Source organism: Nomia melanderi, chromosome 10 (assembly GCF_051020985.1).
Source record: "Nomia melanderi isolate GNS246 chromosome 10, iyNomMela1, whole genome shotgun sequence".
Taxonomy (NCBI): Eukaryota; Metazoa; Arthropoda; class Insecta; order Hymenoptera; family Halictidae; genus Nomia; species Nomia melanderi.
This window is the reverse complement of record NC_135008.1, coordinates 12,592,650-12,616,312: the sequence shown is the minus strand read 5'-3', so window position 1 is coordinate 12,616,312 and position 23,663 is coordinate 12,592,650. Positions and strand designations below refer to the sequence as shown.

At 39.1% G+C, this 23,663-nt stretch overlaps 1 protein-coding gene across 13 annotated transcripts in view; it reads right to left on the bottom strand.

Annotated features, from left to right (window-relative positions):
* Dscam2 (Down syndrome cell adhesion molecule 2) overlaps positions 1-23,663 on the bottom strand; it is a 151,723-nt gene that overhangs the window by 32,871 nt on the left and 95,189 nt on the right. For 12 of the 13 annotated variants that reach the window (XR_004235311.1, XR_004235312.1, XM_031980633.2 and 9 more), the window contains exons 3-7: positions 17,281-17,445; positions 7,070-7,216; positions 6,845-6,962; positions 3,063-3,224; positions 2,297-2,580 (exon numbers count right to left, since the gene is read on the bottom strand). Coding sequence is in view for 11 of the 13 variants with exons in the window: in XM_031980633.2 (XP_031836493.1) it covers positions 2,297-2,580; positions 3,063-3,224; positions 6,845-6,962; positions 7,070-7,216; positions 17,281-17,445 (876 nt within the window). In the remaining 2 variants the exon portion in view is untranslated. Of the gene's footprint in view, positions 1-2,296; positions 2,581-3,062; positions 3,225-6,844; positions 6,963-7,069; positions 7,217-9,425; positions 9,509-17,280; positions 17,446-23,663 lie in introns of those variants that run through there. The other variant, XM_076371244.1, reaches the window with a different exon arrangement.

Sequence of the window (23,663 nt, the reverse complement as noted above, 5' to 3'; positions counted from 1 at the left end):
GGGTTCCTCCTCCGCGTCCCCCGTTAACGGGACGGTTCCTCTTTCATGCGCCCGGCCGCCTCTCCTCTCATCCATAGGTGGGCGGTCCAGATATAGGGCAAACGGGCGAGAGAGACGCCGCGTAGCGGTTACCAAAGAGTGCTACACGGTGAAACGATGAACGATGAGGATGGGGGTGGACTCTCGGGTTCGGGGTAACCGACGCGACTGCACGCCAGCTCCAGGGGCTAGCTCGGTGGCTAGGAAGAAGCAGGGCGTTATAAAAGAAGCCTCCTCTACTTCAAAGCGGAGGCCCGCTCTCGAGGCAACCAGCCGCCCACGTGGCACCCACTCTTTCCACTGGTATACTATAATCGAGTTCACCTGTAATGCGATCGGAGAACGCTGACTATCGTTCGCGGTTCACCGTATCGCTTTGACGCGGCCCGTATCGTGTCACTTCTGACGCGTCACCTATGCCAACTCCCCTTCCCCCGCCCTTTGATCCGCGTTGGGTTTATCGATTCGGTGAAAGTATTTCGGAGGGGACCAATTGGGTTAGCCTTCCGTCCGGATCGATACCGACCGGTGTGGACCTCTCGACGGTCCAGTAAACGACTTGCAACGGGGCAAATGATCGGGTCGCACTCGATGCTCGCAGGGCGAGAAGGGGGCCACCCGCAATTTTTGATCGAAGAGATTAATAATAACATGGGTTTCACTGGAGGACAACCGCACTAGTCGAAATGACGTGGTTTGTCTTTCTTTGATATCTTAATGGTGTTGAGTACTGGGAATGATCTTGAAAACATTGTTTCCCTTGAATATTGTGATCGATGGGTAGGAAATTGAAAACTGTCTATTGTTACATTAATTACATCTAACACTCGGTAATTTTAGTATTCAGAGTTTCGGGGTACGTCGAATGATTTTGTTGTCTGGTTTAGAGGGGTTGATTTTTTATTAATGCGGAAGAGGACTGGGCATGGCATTCTTTAGGATTGGTGTTTTGGAGATGGCGTTGAGAGTTTTGATTGGGATTGTGAATTTCAGTTGATTTAGAGGTGCACATGGATTTGATGTTTTAATGTTTTTGACTTTTTAGTTTTTTATATTCTTGATATTATACTGTGAGGATATTTCTGGAAAGTTTCAAAATTATCGATATAATACTTTGAAATATGTTTCTTTTGTATTTAAGTGCGAATTTTATTTGAAAAAAAATAAAATTAAATTGAATTTGATAGTTTGGTGTTTTTATTTTCGAAAGTTTACAGATTATTAATGAGGAAAGGAGTATACGAAAGGGAATTGCGGAGGTCGAATTCACGCGGAAGGAGCAAAGTCACGAGAAGAGGAAAATGAATCTTCGGGAACGATCTAATATACTTTGTATCCGGCGAAGGTGGAGAGCAACCGGGAAAAGTGAATTTATACGTGTACATAGACCTATTCGGAGCCCATTCTCATCTGCAATTCCGATTGAAACTGCAAGGCAACTTTCCATGTAATTTTCCTTTGTGCAGTCGTAGCCGAAATGACGTTGAATGCGTGGAATCCAGTAATTGAGATCGAAATGAATTGGATCGACCGGCCTCGATGCTCGTCTACTCGAGTATTTCTGTGTACGAAAACTGTTTCCTGATCGGCAACGTGCTAAATTGCTTTTCTCTAACTGCTGGATAACCGATAGGTTTTTCAAAGACTTTCAGCTTGAACTCTGTAAATTCACATCGCTTTACGATTATTTGTTTATCTTTATTACCTTAAGTAATTTGCATGATGTATTTATAGAAACTGTATATTTTCCTCAATATTCGAGGTACCGAATTGGCTTTTACGTCACTTTCTAGAATTCTACCTACATTTCTAAAAAATATTTTTAAAATGAATTTATTTGAAACATCATCAACATTCATTTCTAAATTATTACATATAAAAAGCTCCTGAAAAATCTTGAAGAAATGTAAACAAATTTGTCTTGTACCTTGACCTTTGTAAGACATTTCTTTTAACGCGTTGTAATTAACGTTGCCTGACCTAGAACGTACTTATACTACTTAATTCCAGTCTACTCCGGTTATCCAAAGAGTCGCAATATATTTATCATCCATTTACAAAAATGCTAACGTACTTGATGGAAAATTTGTCTGAGGAATAAACAATAAATAAAGATACAATAAAACAATAGTCTAAACATAACTCCTAATTGATAATTTAAAAATCCATTTACAAATATTCTATCGTCTTTGATGTATAATTCATGTGAAGAATAGACAATAAATAAAGATACAATGAAACAGTAGTCTAAACATACCGCCCAGTTGAAGTTCGGCTGAGGCCTGCGCGGTGTCTCCTTCCGACCGTCTGACTATGCACTGATACATTCCCCGATCTTCCCTACCGATCCCGTTGAGCCTCAATAATTCTGATTGTCTGCCGGTTCCTGGCAGCTGCCGGCCATCCTTGTACCAGGTAACAAAGTGCGGTCCTGCTTGTGGATTTGTGCTGACCTCGCATCTAAATTCGGCATTACCGCCCAAATGGACGCTCAGCAACGGAGGGGTCACTTCTACGTGCAACGGGGCGGTCACGATGAGCCTGTAGTAACATTTTCCTTTGTACCTACGTTCGCTTCCGGTGCATGAAATTTACAATGTGTTCCCGAGATCTGGGTAAAACAGGGGGCAGAATGATTGCAAATAAAACATAAACTGAAAACATTGAATAAAATACATTCAAGTACCTGGTTATACCTTGCGTTCTTATTTTTGGGAACTACTAAAGCATGCATGTTAAATAAACTTTCGCGATCTTCGTAGGATAAATATTATTCTACGTTTCCAACTTATTTTTTTATTTACATATATCCGCGTAAACTTCTTCACGTTTTACACTATGATTTACGAAACGCTTTGCATCAAATTTATTTTTGGAGGAAGTTATTTTCGGAGAACGAAATTTCTTTGACACTTCGTTTTAATTAAAAGTTGATATGTATATCTTAAATCTATATTAAAATTTGGAAAAATAGTTTTCTAGGACAAAATATGGTTTAAAATGAATGAAATAATGTAGGATACCGAATTTCGGCGCTGGTTTCGCCGCCAGGATTAGACGCGGAGCAACGGTAAATGCCGCTGTCTTCCAGTGTGACAGCTTCGAGGGCCAGGACAGAACCGAGCAGTCTGGTCCGTGGTCCAGAGTGTACTAGCATCGGCTCAGATCCGGTTTGCGCGTACCATCTAAAGAACGAAATAATCGATTGGTTAATCAAATAATATATTGAATTGTATTATGTAAGTAATAGCTAGTAATAGCATGTAATCAAACAGTTAAATGAAATATATATTAATGATCCAATACATAAGTAAATTTGTGAACTTTATTTACGACAGCATCATAAGTAGTTAATATTTTTCAGAATGCCAAAATAAATTATATTAAAGTATGAGATCGATACTACTTTTCAAGAATCAAATTATCCTATAAAATGTAGTCGTATAAGTAGTACTGAAGAGGCTCGAGTACACAATTCTTCAAATGATATTTTAAAAAATTGTAATTATCTTTTCTTGCTATGAAACTGGTTATGCCACATTATATGACCAATCACCACTAGAAGAAGAAAATTATAAAAATTTGTTCATATGTAAAAACACGTAGAATTCTAGACTATTTAAGTAAAGAATAAATCTCAGACATGATTCACGTGATTACAAGGTAACGCATTATCCTTTCGTTCTTTTCCGAGTTATTCCAATTTGAGCGAGGATTTTATCCCTGGGTTTTTCGTTGAAGAATAATTTTTCATATAAAGGTGGAACGACCGTTGGGATAAAGCTGAGGGACGGAGGCATGGAGGGAGATGTTCAATTTCACTGGCTTTTGGGTACGTCGACCCAGAAACGACATCGAGTCGCATCCACGGTGAGCATTTATCCCGGAGATTCCTCGCTTTTCTTTCGATTCCTGAACTTCTTGACAGCCTTCGATCCTGCCACCTACGGCTCCCAAGCCGTGACCCCTGCTAACCTAAGGTAACCAGACATTCTGATTTTTCAAGATTTGTTTCCATTTTCAGTTTTATGTCCGTCATCCCAAAAATGAATTTTCGGGATTATTGTACGTAATATCCTGATTTTTATAAATATTCATGAATTTTAATCTTCACTTCGTTACTTTATGCGGTTGTTACCGTTTAGTATTGAAATGTTTGCATCATTCAGTATCATCATACGATACAAACAACAGAAAGAGAGATTCTATTGATCTAATGAAAAATATAGACGTAAAAGATCCTGTTTACCTATGTAGAATACATATACTCTACAACCGAGGCTCAGTAAGTCAAATCGCAAAGGAATGTATAAGATCTTCAAGTTGTAAAGGTTCTGTCTTATCGAGTTTTACAGTAGAATAGGTTTAGTAAATGACATTCGGTTTATAGACGTTTTGTAAGATGGACGTAAAACCTGTGATCCTATATACTTAGAAATATGCGGGAATAACATATAAGACAAAGTTCTGTTACTACGTAAAAGTGAACTTCGACTTGGAGAAATTGAGCTTCTTCTGAATGCAAGTTTTAATGTTAAAATACGCACTAAATACTAGGCACTGAGTTACAGAGTTCTTGTATTTCGAGCTGTAGAGGTTTTGTCAGTGGCATACAAGATAATGAAGGAACTACGAGGTATAAAGGTCTTCGAGTTATCGAGGTTTTACAGTTATCAAAGCCTTTGACTAGTAGAGGTCTTTGAGTTGTAGAGGTTCGACTTATCGAGCTTGAATCGTACATAACAAAAATACATTTTTCCTTTCCCTACTTTTTAGTTTTTGTCCCGATTTCATCTAGTCACTCTACGCTAACTTTTCCCCGCAGAGATCGCTGTTTCCTCTTTATTTTCAGTTTCCCTTCGACGTCACTCACTTCGCTACTTCTGTCCACCGAATCACCTCGACGCGTGATAGACTCGAACCCCATGAGGAATTCCAACGCGAAAGTAAGTTCGGGCGGAAAGTTTTCCGGGCGAACTCGCGGAACAAGAAAAGAGAAATAATATTCAAGCCGCTCGAAGGAGTTTTCAAACTGGTTTCCGATGAGCTCGAGTTGCGACGTAAATCACGATGATATTCCGCTCGCCTCGGTTGAAGAATTATTATTAGGTTGTCCGGAAATACATCGCGGCGTTTATGCACGATATTTAAAGTTCCGTAACTTTGCCTGAGGGAAAGGTACTTAGGAGGGATAAAGTCTGTTGCAATTTGTATACTTTTTCCACCGCGACGAGGTGGCATGCTCATTACATTTTTATAAAAGTCTTGAAAGTGATCAATTCCCTGAAAGCGTTTATAAAAACGTAGAAGTTATATGATATTTTAAGAATTTTAATAGCATTCAGAATTCTAATAGCATCATCCAAGTAAAAATGTTGCCGTACGTGCTTCCACTGAACACATTGCATTTGAAATTTTTACGTTCAAAAGAACCCTGATCGAGAGAGATGTTCCAATAGTCGCTCATAAAATTCAATTTAATATTTAACGAAGAACCGTCCACTGTCCATTTTCTGCAATTATTCAACTGTTCCTCTCCGAAAAATTGCAGCACCACGGTATACAGGCTACTGATTTGGTTACCAATATTCCCAATAGATTCCCTTATTCCTCGCAGATATTTCTTGGTCAGGGACATATAGATGCACGGCCATTGGGAAAAGGAGATCCGGAAATTCCGGTAGAGAAAAAGGGTCTAGAGGGCTCCTCGTAGACCCGGAGCGACATGGAGAGTTTCCGATTGTGCTCCGCTCGCGAGGTTTCATGTTCGAGTGCTCCCACTTTTCCTCGATCAAAGTCGCGCCCAGTCCTTATTCCTTTACCTACCTTCCACCTCGAATATTCACGTCTTCAATCTTCCTTTTGCCTTCCCTTTTCCTTTATTCTCTGTCCCGATGCTTCCCTTTTTCTCATTTTCTCGTCTCATCTCTCCTCTATCGTGCTCAAGAAACGCAAATTTTTTGCGCTTCCTCTGTTCTCAGAGGAGAACGCGACAGATTAGAGGAAAAACGCTTCATAGGGTTTGCTTTCATATTATTTTTCAATTTTTTTTTACGTCGACCCTTTCGATGTCTTTTGAGTGTTCTAAAAGCGAGGAGGAGGGTCGAAAATGGCTCTGTATACACGGAAATGCTTGTACATATTGATAAAGATGTGTTCGAGCACTTTTTTGGATGGAGTGAGAAACAGATTTATTGAAAATTTTAAAAGTTGGAATGAATGGCGATGTGAAGGTTTTCGGGAAGTTTGATAAATTTGCAATTGCTGGGTGAAAAATGGACACGAAGAATTAATATTAGATGTCTTATTGACTTTGGAATTTTTATGTTTTTAAGTAAACTTTTTGAAAATGTAATAAACAATATATTATTTTACTACTGCTATTACATTAGGCAAATGGTCTCAGGTAAATAGATAAAAGAATAATGGTCAAATCATAATCATGTTCCAAGCAATTATAATCCATTACGATAATCTGAAATTTAATGCTTTAACAATAATTAACTAATCCACTAACAATTTATAACAACAAACATTTCATACAATTTCACAGCGAATTCACCGTGCAACGTAAATCTGACAGATGTTACTTTACACTACTCATAATCATAGTAACGAATTTTGGAGAACTGAATATGTATTTACGACCACGGTTTTTGAACTTGTTATCATAACTCGGTTAATTCGTCAGTCGGCAAACGAGTACCTCTCATGAATAAAAGTAGAGCTATCTCGATCGGCTGAGGTCTGCCTATAGAACGTCCAAACGAGATTGCCTTAATTAATCTTCGCGATAGAAACTCACCGATATTCGGGAGTAGGGCAGGCCTGCGCCACACAAACTAATGACGTTGATTCATCTTGAGCAACGTGCACCACGCCGGAATTTTCAAGAATCACCGGCGGCATCACTCCCCTGTGATCTGAAAAAAATATCAGGGCAGTTGATTAACGCATCGGTTTAATTGCAAAAAACCTCTCGGAATTTTTTCGCGGATGAAATGTCGTAGCAAATTAAAGAGAATCGTACCAGCTATCCTGACGTTCGCCACGGAACTAACGACAACTTGTCTGGTGAGACGATGCATCGTTCGACACCTGTATCCGTGTATCTGATCGCTGAACTCTAGACTGTGAACCAGGAGTTCACCGGTAGGCAGTAGATGAAACTTTCCATCTGAAATCATATTAAATACATCACGCGGTTATTATAAGAATAATATTCTTGTTGACGATGTTTTTGTGTAAATACTTGTATAGCGTCTCTGTTTGATAAAGTATACTGGTTCTGGAATAAGTGGTCGAGTTATGGCATCGTATGTTACACTTTCCAAGTATGAAAAAAGATCAAGTTTATATGTAATATAAATAATATAAATAATATAAATATGTAAACTCAAGTCTGGACTTGGACAAGAATTACAGATTTCACAGAACTTCAATAAAATAATTCTCATACGTAACATTCCGAGTACAGTGAGCAGTAGATAATTGCAACACTCAACGCGAGTGAAGGAGAAGGAAAGACCAAGAGTCGAAACGTTCGACAACGTTAACGGCTGGCGTTGAATTTGAGAGCTTTAATTAAACAATCAAATTTCTTTATTTTTGACTTTTGATGAATGAAACTTGCATCATCATGTTTCTTATGTTTTTCTGATTGAAGTGACAACAAACACGATAGAATTACGATCATAATTGCTGGTATAATAAGCGATTAAAGTTTCGGGTATAGAAAAGGACTGCGAAAAGAAAAGAAAGAGACCGGCAATTTAGCTACTGATCATATTTCTATAAGAGGAATATAGGCGATTGTTGATTTAATACGGAAATAATGCATACAATAATTTTTGGATAGTGAAAAAAGATTATATATTTTCAGTTATTTAAAGAAGAACTATAGATGCATTTTTTAAGTTGGAAGTTAGGGTCATTTAATCGGCAGTGGTACGTTTAGTGTTAAAATAAACCTGGTAGAGTTATGATGGGAATAACGATGTAGCAATTATGAAGAGGTTCCCGATATTGCAATTATCCAATGTTCACTGTATTATTATTTTCCGTTTATTGGACTTAAATAATATCATAATGCCCTAATTCTTATTTCGGATATTTCCAAGTTTCAATTTCAACAAAGACATTTAAATGTTCCGTCTCTTCGCAACCTGCATTAAATTCCAGAATGTAATTCTATAGTTAATAGAAATCCCCGGCCATCTGAACGCAGAACAACACGAAACTTCCTAAGTCCCTGTATTATTCATATCTGGCGTACGTAGGCAGTAATTGGTCTTGACATTTTCCAATAAACTGGGACGATATTCAGAATTATCTTTAATAACTCGGTACTATCGATGCTGCCTCGGTATCGCCTGGCTTACGATACTTTCCCCGCGCCGAACAGTTTTACTTTTATGATAATTATGCTAATTTCGGGATTTCCAGCGTCCCGTCCTGGATGGCAGCCGGATACGATCTCTTCGTTCTTGCACGGTTTAAGCCGTGGCGCTCGTTCCTTAGATAAGCCGGAGCAACGTTAATGACCGTAGTTATCCTAAACATTTCGCAGTCGCTTCGCGAAACCTCTTCCGCCGTCGGGAATCTTTAACAAGGTTCACGAATACCAGATTAGCTTGTACAGGGAAATCGTCCCTGGGGGTTTCATTCTTTCGTTTTACCCACTGTTCGCTACGCGTATCTCGATTATTATTTTCATTCATTTGACCCATCTCATTCCTCTAGGCTGTCTTCTACATGAGTTTTTCTTCCTTTATGCTTTTGTACATTTATCTTTCAATTTTCTACGTTTAATATTTTTATTCCCTTTGCTTCACAGTTTCTTCTCCAATTTTTCATCCATCACGAGCTTCTCTTGACATTTTTCTCGTTTGGAATACCTTCAATACATCGTGTCTTTTTGGATGTAAGCTCCTTTACCTGACATTATTGTACCTGAGGTACCTTAATTCTCTTTATTTCTTCCTTTCGTTATCGTTAGATTGTTTCCGTGTCTTTACCATTTCAATGTTGTAGATTTCTTTCAAGATCCTCTGGCACTTCTTCCTTACTCTGTATTCATTAACTATGGAACTATTTTGAACATAATACCAGTTGTACGTCTTTTAGTTACGATTGTTTCCCAAATTCCTTTGTTTATTGCCTACCTCTTCGAACGTGGTTCCAGTATAATCCACGTGTTATCAACAAAATATTATTTCCCAACAACATTGAAACCCCACCTAAGTTTGTGAATTAAAATCAATTCATAAATAAATATAAAGCTTAATCTCACTATAGGTCTACTACTCCCTTCAGTATTACTCCTTCCTTAAACATATTCCAAACACATCTCAGCAAACAAAATTTATGTACTGAAATTGGCTTACGTTCTCGAGCAGCCATTGCAATAAATCCCATTCTTGACTCGAACATGGAACTCGTAGAATTCTATTGCTGCATGGAATTTTCTATTTTACAGTGCATTCCCTTGGTTTCGACTGTCTTCTAATTTCCTTCGTCCTTTCTTCTCCGAAAGGCTGTTCTTGTTAGTGGCCTGTATCTCGACTCCGTACACGTTATTGCATCTACGCGTCGGAATAGATTCGGCCACGAGACATTAGCACAGCTAAGACCGGCTGAGATAAGCGGCCCTCCTAAATAGCGATTGTCGGCCAAGTCAGCCGGCTTGGATGGGTTATGTAGTTTCGGTATTACATTCGATGCTACGTAGTAGGGCCGCCCCCTCGGATCTATTCAACGTAGATAGTACGTACAGTCGTGTGAATGTATGCGCTATATGTAGTAACTCGGCTGGCTTGTATATCTATTCCGGGACGCATACATGTACGAACCGGGAGAACCGACGTCCGCTAGCTCGAATTACGCGCAGGCTGACCACGCCGCTATTAGTAAGATGGATACGTCACGCTCACAGAAATATGCATAATCGTTCGAACTCCAGTTCCCGATTTTCGGTGTGAATTATACTAGGTTCGTAACCGAGTTTGACACACCTTTCTTCCTAATTATTTGTTAACACGTTCAGTGCCACGTGTACCACGTATGATACGCGACAATTTTTTTAAGAAAATATTTTTAAGGGACATATAGTCACGGATAGCGCTACAAAGCAGTGAAAACATAAAAGGACAATATGAAAATATATAAAAATTACGAAAAACTTGAACACAAGTTAACATTTTATTTAAAAAGTAGGTGCAGTTCATAATTGAAATTTTAGATGGCATGAAACGTGTTAATACCAAAACTACCACACCCTTCAAAGTGACGGGTTTCAGTTTCCTTACAGAAAGTGTTAAATATCTGAATTGATTTTAACACCAGATTTAAGGAATGCGTGAATTTAACTCATATCGAATTTTATAAATGTAACTTGGTTAATCTGTATGTCGATTTTGATTGGTACGGTTATATGAATATGTAGCCCAATTTTTTGTTTTTGAATCTCTAATCCTCGAGTCCTGAATGAACGAACATCAATTTTTCTAGAGGCAATGGAATTAACTGTACAATAAATGTTTGTAAATTTAGTGCTAAGAATGAATAGTTTCATTTGAATATTAATAAATACATTTTGACATTGTTACATTTATAAAAACAGATGGTCAGATATCATTTGGAGCACCGTTTTGACTACCTATATGACGAACAATCAAATTGCGACTATAAATAAGCAATCGGATATTTCATGTTACGCGAGCTAATACAATTCGCTTGATACTTTGAAGAGCACCGCGAAATGAATATATAGGCGAATATTTGATAATAAATTATATTATATAGTATGCTGTGATAATATCTGCCAGTATATTGTATTCAATACAAATAATATGAAAGTACTGTTGGGCATTCACAGCAGCGTCCTTACTTGGAGCTGATTAAATGAAACCGCTTGCTTCTTCGTGAGTGGACTGTATTTTTTGTGTGTACAATTATGACTGAACACTAAGACGCGCTTGTATGATGTGTATCGTTTGAAAGTTGTGAGTTGTCTCTTTCGCTGGCGATCTACGAGTCAGATCGTCAGCTCCGAGATTTAAGAAAACACCCTGATTGGTTATCGCCAAAATTGACAAGTCCTAATTAGGGGCTTTCGAAACGAATTGTCCCCACCGTCGCTGCGCCCTTGGCGCCCCTAGTCTAACGAGGGTGGGGTGCTACCTAGGACATGCAGAGACTATGTGTTTAGCTTGGATACAAATTTCTTCCAGGCAAACCCCAGGTACCGAGTGTCCTTAGGATACCATTTGGTCACCCTTCAGAAATATGCATTTACAACCCGTCGCTGGCTGCCATATGCGGGTGAAAGGAAGGTTTTAGAATTTGATTTCAAAAGGCCAATGAATCTTGCCGCGATGTGCCGTTAAAATACTAAACAATAAGAACCGTTTTTTGCCCCGTGCTGTAAAGAGCTTAAGTCTCTGCATGTGTCGACTCTATTAAGCCGTGACGGCTCAACAAGTACAATTGAATGTTTAAATGGTTGGAGATTTAATATTCCAGAACAAAGATTCCTAATTGTTGCTTAATTAAAAGTAAAATATTGTAGTATCGTAGGTTGAAGACAGTAGGACAGCGAGTGTTCTAACAGTCATAAAAGAGAAAGAGACTCATGGAGACCAGGCCCAAGGGTTGGTGGGTTTTTTCCGACGGATGCGTAATCGAGGATGATGAGTGTGGTGGTGAGAGTGGGGTGCGTTTGAGAATTTGTTGAAAGTGTGAGTAAGAAGAATGCTTATGGGGAGAGAATGGTTTTTAAGTGCGGATGGTGAGAGATTTTGGGAGAGTTGCGTTGACTTAAGGAGAGAAAAGACCTGTACACTGCGAGCTATATCGTTTCTATTTATTTGTATTTTATTCAATTATCTATTCCTGTGTTTTTTAAAAAATAAAACATATTTAAAATACCACTAATACCACAATATTTTATCGTTTCAATGTTTCAAATAATTGAAATCGATATAATTAAATAATAGAATATTTTGTTTATTTTTATAACAATTACGAAATTCCTTAAATGTATTTAATATTAATTCAACCGACATGTTCGTACATTCTGTCAATTCAATCAACAATTTCATGTTCCAACGGGTATTATTTGGAAAAAGGAACTGTAACAAATCCGATATAAGTCTTTCTACGCGATTCCAATCGAAAGGACGACGTGCTCAGGATACTAGACGTCTCAACGCGTAATTAAATTCTGCCAGTTTCTGTTGTCTCTTCCGTTCCCGTCGATCTTCTAAGCTCGCTAGACGGAAACTCCATTTTCTGACCGGAATCGTAATACGATCAATATAGATCGAAATAATAGTGGCATGTATCCGTTACGTCTATCGTTGTGCATCTATCAGAATCGGGTTGTTGTTAATTCTGCGCGAGAAATTCATTCTCGGCGGGTGTGTGTGTGTGTGTGCAACTGCTTCCACATCAAACTCACATTTGACACTAAACGAAACGCAACAAATCGAAGATTTACAATGAGCTTTCTTGTACGAAGCTTAATCTTGAATCAACTGTGTTAATGTTACAAAGGAAACAATTTAGCAAATAAAAGGTTTGTGATATACATTAAACAGTAAAATTTTACTTTCATTGTCCTCCATTCAAGTAAGGATTGTGTTACTGTTACTTAACTTCAGCATTTTACAACAAGTATCTTATAGTTATATTCACAAGAGGAATGATAAAGTACTCTAATACGCAACGGTTAATTAAAACTGTCAATTTAATAAAAATCTTGATCATAACGCAGTATCGCTTATAATATTTACATAATGTCTTTTTTCTCTATTTAAATTAACATACACAATTTATTTAGCACAGACTACAATAAACAATATTGAATTCAATTATACTTTATACTTCAGTACATTCATTACACTGATATTCCACAGAAATTCATAAAAATTCGCAGCCTAATAATTACATTGTGCCATAGTCCCTGTTCACCGTAAGTGGAAACAGTCAGTGATGGTTGGACGTATAAATCAGCCGTGCTGGCTAAAACGCGTGGCCGGGGCACGTATAAATTTAATGTTCGTTGAAATAAAGCACTGTAGGACTGAATTTCACCCCGCGGTTTTGATTTATTTATACACCTGCCGTCACCCCGCCATTTTATCAACGAACGTCTGTGAACATTGTGCCAAAGACGTTCGAAATTCCAGAGAAAAACGATCGAGAAGTTTTAATTGCGCGACGTAACCGTGCTTTAATTGTTGCCGCCAGTCGCCGGCTAGTTATTGTAACGTATTTGAATTAATTTCTTCGGTGGCAGTTTACCTTCGCCGCTCACGACTCGTTAAAAAGGTAACGCGAAGATAAAACAGGAGCGGCACAATAGTTACCCGGCTTCATTATTGTGTTACGCACGTCGACTGTTTTTGCCTCGCGGTTTTCGCATTCGAATTGAAATTTTTTTTTATATTGTTCATTAAGAGAAACAGTTATGTTTTTTTTAACGCCGGGAAAATTGTGTACATTAATTTGTAACCGTTTGCACGGGCAGCGACCCGAGAATGCGCCGCGCCGTGTCGCCGGAAGGAAGAGAAGAAAATTTCAAACTTTATTCACCATAAAGTGAACCGAGACGTTCCGATGCTTCCCTTCGAATATTCTTGTCCGCGTTTCCCGTTTTCTCCTCGTTCCCTCGAAAACGTTGCGCGTCTATGAAAGCATACGTTTATTTCCGGTGTTCGTTTTATCCTTTTTCGGTACGATATCGTTGAAGTGATATTGCTATTTCAAAGACATTCGTTTGGTACTGACTCAAATACTGCAAGCGGGATACGAGAAAATTTCTTACGCGATTCTAGAAACAATACGCAGACCTGACGAATGATTAACAGTTTACATAGAAACACCAAGAGATTAATCTTTGAGCAGAGATACGAAACTTTATTTTAATTGCCACGTATTTTGCCAATGCGTGCTTCATTTATTAGTAATTTCAAAATTATGTGTTAGATAAAAAAGATTTTAGTACTTTTCTGATGTTATAAACTTATAAATAAGATGATATATTAAAATACACGTTAAACCAAGTAATATTAACGTAAGTATTGGAATGAAGTATCAAAACTATTTCAAATACAAAGCATCAATTCCATTACTTCTTCCTAGTCAACATTTCTCAAGTTTCTCACATTAACGTGTTCATAGGTGACACATTACAAAGTAATTCAAGTATATTATACAAACATTGATTTCATTCTTCCATCTGTTCAAAAACTACCCGAGTTTCTTTACGATTAAGATATCATATTAAAACGAACATCAATATAAATACTCGTAACGTAAAACGCGCAAATATAAACATATGGAAAAGGTGAACCTCGTTGAAGGAACAACTGTCGACAGTTTACAGTTTGTCTTGAACGAGCTCAACATGTCTCACGCCCGCCTCGCCAGGTCGCCGAACTACGTCGAGCATATTGCATCGCGGCGGAACGCAAGACATAAAGGTCCAAGTCAAAAAGGTGAAACGAGAGGCGGCGGGCAACGAGAATAGAGTGATACGCAGAGAATTTTATGTAGCATTCGATAACAGCGGCAGTTCGCGTGCGCCAATATCTTCGTGTCGAGAGAAGGAGGGCGCGGGGCTGTGTTTTTACGGCGTCTTTTTGCAGCGTCGCATAAAAGTTACGCTGGTACGCGGGCTTCTCGCTCGAAAACCGAACGACAATAGCCTCTTGGAAACGAGCCAGCTATGTATTCGTTTCTTTCCTTTTTTCCCCCTCGCCCCTATCTCTCTCTCCCTTTTTTCGTCAGTTATCGACAATGAATATGTTCGTCTCGCCGGTCCGGGGCTACAATTATAAAATTTATCGAAGCGACGAGAGGAGGGCAGGGGCGACAGACATCGAGACGGGACAAAAGAGAGGAAAAACGAGACGATAAAGAACGAGAAAAATGCTTAGAGAGGAATCGAGGATCGGAAGTGAAATAATTACTACCGCCTTTCGAGGAGAACGGAGATCGGCGCGAAGATCGAGCCGGATCATCCTCGAAACAGCGTTAACAACAGCGAGCGTCGCGTCTAATTAAAAGGATTACTAATTAAGCTTACTAATTAATGGCGCGCTGTGAACCAGCGTGATATTACGTTTTAATTACCGAGCAACATCTTTTTCAATCCGACAGCGTGGCAACGTGCGACGTGACGGTTGCCGAATCTAATTAATTTTCTACGGCTATTAACGAGTCGGTCGCGTGCTAGCCACGCGGATGGGTCGACGTCCTTAGGTCCCGACGCCATCTTGGACGCAAGGCGACGTGAGATTATTGTGGATATTAAATTTCAGCGGCTACGCCCGTGGCCGGATATTAAATTTTAGTCCCAGCGAGCAACGTCGCGGCATAATGCGCCCGGTGCCCCCGACTTTCGCGCGAAAATCGTTGTCCGACTAGCCGTCTACAGCGGCGCATCGCTTTAACCCTCGATAATCGAGTGGCGTTCACGGAAGCATTTTCAAATTCGTTTATTGACACTGAACGTACCAGAACTTTGTATCAACATATGACACTTTAAAGAGATGCAACGAATATAAAAGGTAATTACATTATAAAGAAAATTTCAGTTTCAATAATTTTAGTTTTGCTTCTTCAAATGTAAGTATTATCAGTAGATTACTGAGATTTTTTCAGTTGAAATGTATACCAACACCACGTGAATGAGCTAGTTTTATCAGTGTACCGTAAATAACAGTATTAAACGTATTTTCCGATTTCTACATGTATTCGTTATAGCACTCAACTGGAACTGTTCATTTTTAAAATCTTTTCGAATATTTAACACTCTCAAGATATCAATAATCGCGAAATAAGAAAACTGAAACCCGTCATTTTGACGGCTGTAGTAGTTCTAGCGTTAACACTGTATCTACCGTAAGTCTATTAATCGGTTCTTCGATTTTGAATGCTTAACAATTGGTAACCTATTAAAATTACGTTGGCTTAAAACAAAAAAAGTCAGCACGATATTACGAGATTCTCTTACACTTTGATTTTAAAGTTACAAAGCTTTGCAAATGAAAACGTACACTCCTGCACGATGATGAAAACCATATTGGTAGTATAGTGAGTGGTTGCCTTGATCAGGAGTGATAGATAAAATGTTAATGTTCCATGTTGTTTAATTATTTATCAAAATGTTTTGTCAAGCATTTGGTTTAATGTTTCCATATTTCTTTACGTCCTGTGTGTTGCTGTCAAGTTCGTGTCTTGTCTATTTTAGGATACCTTTTAATCGATACACTCGTTAAAAAAATCGAAACAATTTCATGTACAGACTTTAGTGAAATGTTAATGATTTTTTTAGCTGTTCTTCCTCTGGAAATTACACTTTACACAGTGTAACATGCAACTAAAATTTTTAGTAAGCCTGCACAGTACATTTTTTAGTAAAGCGGTTTTTAGTAAAATTTAACCGTCCTGGCCGTCCTCTGTTGCCACCTCTGCTAACGCCACGATATAATTCTTCGCGGCGCGCACCTATCGGCCGTGTTACCGCATTTGCGCCCAGCCAGACCGATGTCCCTTGGGCTATTATTGCCGTCTCGTACCGAGAGAGAGAGAGAGAGAGAGAGTTCAGCGCTGGAATATTACATTTTGGTAGATAGGCGAAATTATCGATTATACGATAGCGTGCCGCTTTTCATATAGAATAATAGCGTTCGAGTGCCGGCGACGTTGGCTCGCTCGGCCCTGGCTATTAGCCGGCAATCTTTCTTCAACCCCCATGTATTTTCGACACTGAGGCACACCTTTTCCTGTTCATGGGAAATTAAGGTCGCGAATGTGTACAGCATTCATTGTGATTTTCCATTGTTTTAGGATGAGTGAGGCGTTTATAAAAGTGAAATGAAAACAGCTAGCATGAATCAATGCGTTTCTATTCTGCAGATGGAAGAAAGGATGATAGGCGATATTCAATTGTTACTTTTTAGGAAATGGGAAAATTTATGTTAGGTTTGCTTTGGAATATAGTAATGGAGATGGATTTTGGGTATTTTTCTAAGTGTTGTTGGAAATTGGATGGTACTGTCAGAAAAATATTACAAATATATAGACAGAATATGACTGAAAGTATTATTTGTAATAGTTTTAGAGGTGAACAGATGTAAAATATATATTTTCTAAGTAAGATTGTGTTTGTTCCACAAAGGACACTGTCAAAGAAGATTCACGAAAAGTTTGTAAGTAAACAAAGAAACTTACCTCCTTGCAGAGATGGGTAAATGTAAAACGAGGGCTCCTGCAACCAGGACACTACGCGGACCAAATCTTTCACGAAGCTGGGTACGACGCATCGTAACACTGCCGTGCATCCCCTCGACGCACCCCCGATCACTTCCACGTCGACTTTGTATGCTTGAGCCACCACTGTGAACAAATAATACTGGAGTTACTTTTATTCATCCCCAAGGTAGCGCGCAAACTTATACACCTAAAACTTTATCAAACAGTATCAAATTCTCGTCCCGTAATAAAGTTTATATTGCAAAGAGAGTCACAGACGAAGAAACGTAGTCTCTTAGATAATGCAACTTTAGATAATGTACTATTGATTGTAATACGGCATTGATTTCCATTAAGGAATCGGTGCATTCGAAATGAAGATACCATTTAAGCAAATCAAAAATACAATGCAATTTCTTGGAAATTATACAAAGGCTGAAAACGGTATATAGGGTGTTCATGTTATTATTTAGTGTTTTCCTCGAGAGTAATATACATGTATGTAAGAGAAAAAGGGAATACAAAATATTTCTGTGATTATTATTAGTACAATGCTATGAATTAAAAAATTATTGTGCATTATATTATTCAATACATCTTGACAGTCACTTTTTTGAAATTTTATTATTACAGATAAAGTAAAAGTGACTGTCAGGATGTGTTCAATAATATAATGCACAAAAATTTTAAAATTCATAGTCATATTGCGAAAAGCGATCTCTGCTTCACGAAAGATACAACAAAAATAAAAACTTAGCGTGCCGTATTTCAATAGTCATGAAAAACATACATTTCATTCCCCTTTCATTTCTTTTTATATTGACCATTTCCGAGAATAAAAACGCTGCACTACAATAATGCTAACTCATACGTACAGTTTGATTAGAAAATACTTAACCTCTGTTCACTGCTGAAACTGAGTGCTACAAGAGACTCGTAGACGAGCAAACGCAGATCTTTCATAAAGAACAATGAACCGTGATAGCCGAAATTACATTTTCCTTTCGGAATAGATTCGGCCAAACCAAAAGTGCCGTTAAAAAAATACCGGAAAAAGGAATGATGGCGGTACACGGTGCAATACTACCCGTTATAATTTTCATTGTGCACAGATTACGAACCGTATCGGAACGAGTGTGGTGGAAACGCACTCGATCCGGCGTGCTGCACGCTCCGGGGGAAATTCCAATTTCGGCTGGAAAACGATCGACAGTCGAGGCGTTAAGTGTTTTAATTTCCAGAAGAATTTCCATCGGCGCGGGCGCAAGCGTGCGCTCGCGTCCAAACTGCGAACCCTGGCTGATGGCCGAACACTATTATTAGTTTTCCCCGGGCAGAAAACATTTTCCCTGGAAAAGGCTGACGGCTGCTAACCGAGGACTACAAATCTCGTGAATAATTGACTAAATAAAGAATGAAAATCGGTATTGCGGGGTTGTGAAAGGACATTATTATGACACTTGTATACCGAGTTCAGAGAACGGTCGATAAATCAACTTTATCGCAGAATATTCAACGGGCGAAGAAAACTTCGAAAAAATTTTGCTTGAATTGCTGAATAGAAATTCTTCCAAAGAAGAATTGTTTGATTTGTAAAGTGTTTGAAGCTTCCGGGTGTCAGCTGTGTCCATTAGGAATTATTTCCCGAAGTTTTGCTGGCATTCTAGCTAATCAGGTTGTTGGAGGATTCACTGATTCTGGTTAACCAGAAGCAATGCTTCCTATTTAAACATACCTTGTTCGGAATTACGGATGGATGGATCGGCTGACCAATTAAAAACACCGAATTGGTGACCATCCATCCGTAACACGGAGCATGGTGTGCTTAAGTAGAAAGCACTGATTCTGGCTAATCAGTATCAGTGAGTCCTCAACCCCCCTGATAATGCCAGCTATAATGCTAGCGAAACGTCGGGAAATAATTCGTAATGGACGCCGGTTACACCAGACAGCTTTGAGCACTTCTCACAGTATTCCTGGCCATGAAAGCCTAAAACGAATTGATTTGGTAGCGAAATTAAAGTAGCGAAACAAGTTAATTACAAATGTATTGTATTTACAGTTCGTACATGTAAATTCAGTATGATGAAAAGGGATTGAAATCGCACGAGTAGGTACCGGCCATAAAATGACATCATCTGTTTTAAATGTTCATAACTTGCATGTTCTACGAATTACATAAAATCGTATGGGCGATACGTTTTTTACACTAGAAAAACAAGGATGTGAGAGGTTGATTTTTCTGATTCACCAAAATCTATAGACTTAGACTCTAACTTCATAGCTGCTTGAATTAATAAACCATGAGCAGTTAACTTCAAAGCTTCTTAAAGTAACTAACCACGAGCAGTTACCGAACTATCTCGTCTATTCGCAATTACGTCAGGGTTGAAACAAACGCATTGGAACGCAAAATGGAACCGCGAACAGATGCATCAAGAGACGAATATCAACGGAAGAAAGAAATTTCCCGGTGACGGGTGTGCAGGGGGAGAAAGAATCTTCGCCGGGCGTCGCGACGTCGTCGTCGTGTCAGGTTGCAACGTCGCTGGCAGCTGGCCGTCGCCCTTGGAATTTCCACGTAAATAAAATCTCCGGAAGAGTATAGTGCCTCTCGAGCGGCCGGGCGACGGCAGAAACAAAAAAGGAAAGGAGAAAAACGACCGACAGACGTCGAGGACGAGGCGTTCGTTACGCTCGCGTCGCCTCACGCCTCGCCGCTTCCAGACGCCGACGTCGAGATTCACCCGGTCGTCGACGACGAGTAACGACGTGACACCCTGTACGACGACTCGATGCGTGTACACGTGTTCCGGTTTTTCCTCTCCCTCTCTCCCCCATTCTTTTTTCTATCAATCACTCAGTCATTTCTACGCATTCAATCATTCCCTCGTTCTTTCTCACTTATTTAACCGGTAACTCATTCTTTCTCACTCTCTCTCTCTCTCTCTCACTTAATTACTCACTCATTCTTTCTCATTCATTCAATCACTCGCTCGCTCTCTCTTTCTCATTCCCCTACTCTCTCTCACACTTTCCTGTTATCCTCTTAATCTCTCCCTCGGTCTACTACGTGCCTCTCACGTATTTCTTTTCTATCACTATCTCTTTCTCTCTTTTCCGCTCTTTCATACTTCACTTTCTTATCCTTTCTCTTTCTCCTTTCCACCCCCACGTCTCTCTTCTGCCTATCTACTTATCTGTCTTTATCTTTCACCATGTGTACGTGTACAGTATCTAACTTCAAGAAGCACGCAACGGGATCCGCCGTGCGAGCATAGGATCCACTCTCGATCCGATTAACGCGTTTTAATTGCCGCGGGCGGAGCCTCGGCGCTCCTCGTAGGGAAGGGAGGATTCTCTGAACGATCGTGTTCCCTCGCACTAGGTCGAAAATTCAACTTAATGGAAATCCTGAGATCGTCTGCCGACTGCATGCGCGCTCGTTAAAGATTCCGGTTAAATGATAACGCGGCTAGGCGTGTGGGGCGGCTCGTTGCTTTCACATTTGTCGGTTTCGAGCGTTTCCTACTTGTCGCGCCGCGGCTGGAAATCGTGGTTACCACGGAACCATCGTGTCGCGCTTGTACCCTACCTCTTTTTTCTCCTGCCTGCCCGTTGGAGAGAGAATAACTGATTCCTTTTTCAGTGGCGCCGTGGTGAACTACATGCACAAACGCGTTTACGTAGCTGCGTGTTTGTTTGTTCGTTATGAGCGTTCCGTTCAGCGAAGGGTGGTTTGTGGGAGGATAAATATTACCGTGGAACGGAAGTCGTTGTCCGTTTTGAAAATGTAATGATTCTTGAAATATTCAAAGTTGTGCTTCATGTTTCATTCCGTGTTTTTTTTGGCGCAGGACGTATGGCGAGTAGAGAAAATATTGGGAAGTTTTCTACTTCTTGCATTTAATGGCTTAGTCAGGGAGTCTATTTGTTAAACGTTTATCGTTTACTAGGTGTCCTAATGTAGGCAATATCCGAATTTGACAGCATCATACAAGAAGTAAAGAAATACGGAAACATTAAACAAAATCCTTGACAAACCATTTTCACATATAATCAAAAAATATGAAGACATTTACACTTTATCTACCACTTTTGATTGAAACAACGATTCACAAACTACCAATATGGATTTCCACATAACGTAAGAGTGTACGTTTCTACTTGCAAATCTTTGAAACTTCAAAATCAAAGTATAAGAGAATCCCGTAATTCTGATTCCTTTTGTTGCAAGCCAGCGTAATTTTAATAGGTTACCGACTGTTAAGCATTCGAAATTGAAAAACCGATTAATAGGCTTGCGGAAGGTAAACTGTTATGAACCGATTTATTACGAAAATAAACGAGAGTATAACCGAAGTTTATCAAGATTATTGAATCAGATATACCACCAGTTCCATTGCCGAAACCGCGAGAAACGCATTTCCTCTTTAAAATGTTTACACCGCAAACAGCATTGAAACGGGGTGAAACCGGTCGCCCAGGCGTCGACATTATAGGTTCGTTCGGAAGTGAATCGGTTCGCGATGGATCGCGGAGAACTTCCGCTCGCCACTCGAACCAGGGATAGAAATTTCTTTCGTTAAACGGAAAGCAGGAAGTAAAGTTTTAATTAACGGCCACACGTCCGGGCCAGAACTTTATAGCCGCGAGGGAGTGGTTGGCAATCCCGAAAGCGTCGGCCCGACCTCGCAGCTGCCGCGGATTTGCATTCAGATTGCATTTCTTCTTTTTCCGCTCCCCTCGCCTTCTTCCTCCCGTTTTTTTCTCTTTCTTTTTTTTAAACAGGTAATTACACCGAGCCCAGCTCGCGTTACGCTGTACAGAGAAGCGACGAGGATCGTCTCATCTGCATCCGGGCGAGGCTCGGGACATCCTTCGCCGGGACACTAGCAGGATTCCGCCTCGTACACGGTCGACGCGTCCCCTAATGATCTTTTAATTATTTTTTCTATTATTCGGAGCTCCCCGGGCACAATCAACGTTCGCTCGCCTCGTTTAGCCGCGATTCAAGATTTTCGACCGCGGTGCGGCGGTGGAAAAATAAACAAGCCGCAATCACGGACGAGTTCAATCCTCGCGCGACGGAGAATGGCGGATGGGTCGCCGGTCGTTTCGTGCTTTTCCTTTTTCAGGCTTGTATTGTTTTTCTACGAGGTGTTAACGCATCCGTGACCGCATATAATTTTTCGACGTTTGTAGATGGACGTTGTAAAAGTATTCGCTATTCAAATATGTATGAATGGTAAGAAATATGCAATGGAAGTTATTAATCGTAAGAATGATCATTTTCTTTGTAAATTGATATATTAAATGGTATTAGCTCATGTTAAATATCATAGAAAGATATTAACAAATCCGAAAGCTATAGGAGAGTTAAGTTTTAAAAGTATTTATTATTGATCCACATTGTAATCGTATGTGTTTCAACGTTTATCATTAAATAATTTGATTTCATATGAAAATGTAGGTTAAGTTAATTAAGTGTAGAATAATCTCAGTTAATTAGTAATAATTATAGTACAGTTACGTTTGTAGATAATTCAGTCAGGCTGCAGTGATATTACATTTTAGGTTGATGACGTTGGGATGTATATTTTATACTGCGACAAGATTTCATTTTCAATGCACGCGCAAAATAATGCACGACAATAATTCTGAATACATACTTAAGCACTGCATAATGTATTATTAATTTAAACAAACTTTGTAAACACTTAAATATAATATTCTCTAAAAGTAAGAATTGTAATAGTAATTATAATTACTACTACTACTACTACTACTACTACTACTGCTACTACTATTAATGATGATGATGATAATAATAATAATAATAATAATAATAATAATAATAATAATAATAATAATAATAATAATAACGACAACAATATAATGTGTGTTGTATCGTACAGACTGAAACACAAATGAACGTATAAATCTACGGCAGCAGAAATAATCGTATTAATTAAGTTTATTACGATGATAGCATCTGCGATGAAATTATATACTCGACTGTGTGCTTGTCGGTACATTATAGATCCCTTATTTAATGGATATTTCCATGAGGAAAACAACCGTAAAGGGAAAAGTACGTTAATGGATGTAAGGGATGGTATACCCGTTTTCACGATGAGACAGTAAGCGAACGCAAAAAGAAGAATAGAATGAATGAGAAACATGGCTTTGAAATACAATTATGTAAAATTTCATCGTAATTAGGGAGACTGAAACTGAAATTTAATTTGTATTAAAATGTTATAAATTTTCTGCAGCTTCAAAGGTACAATTATGATTTTAATTACATTGAGTTCGATTCAACGTCCAATTATAAATGAAGATTCCCTACGTGCGCTCAT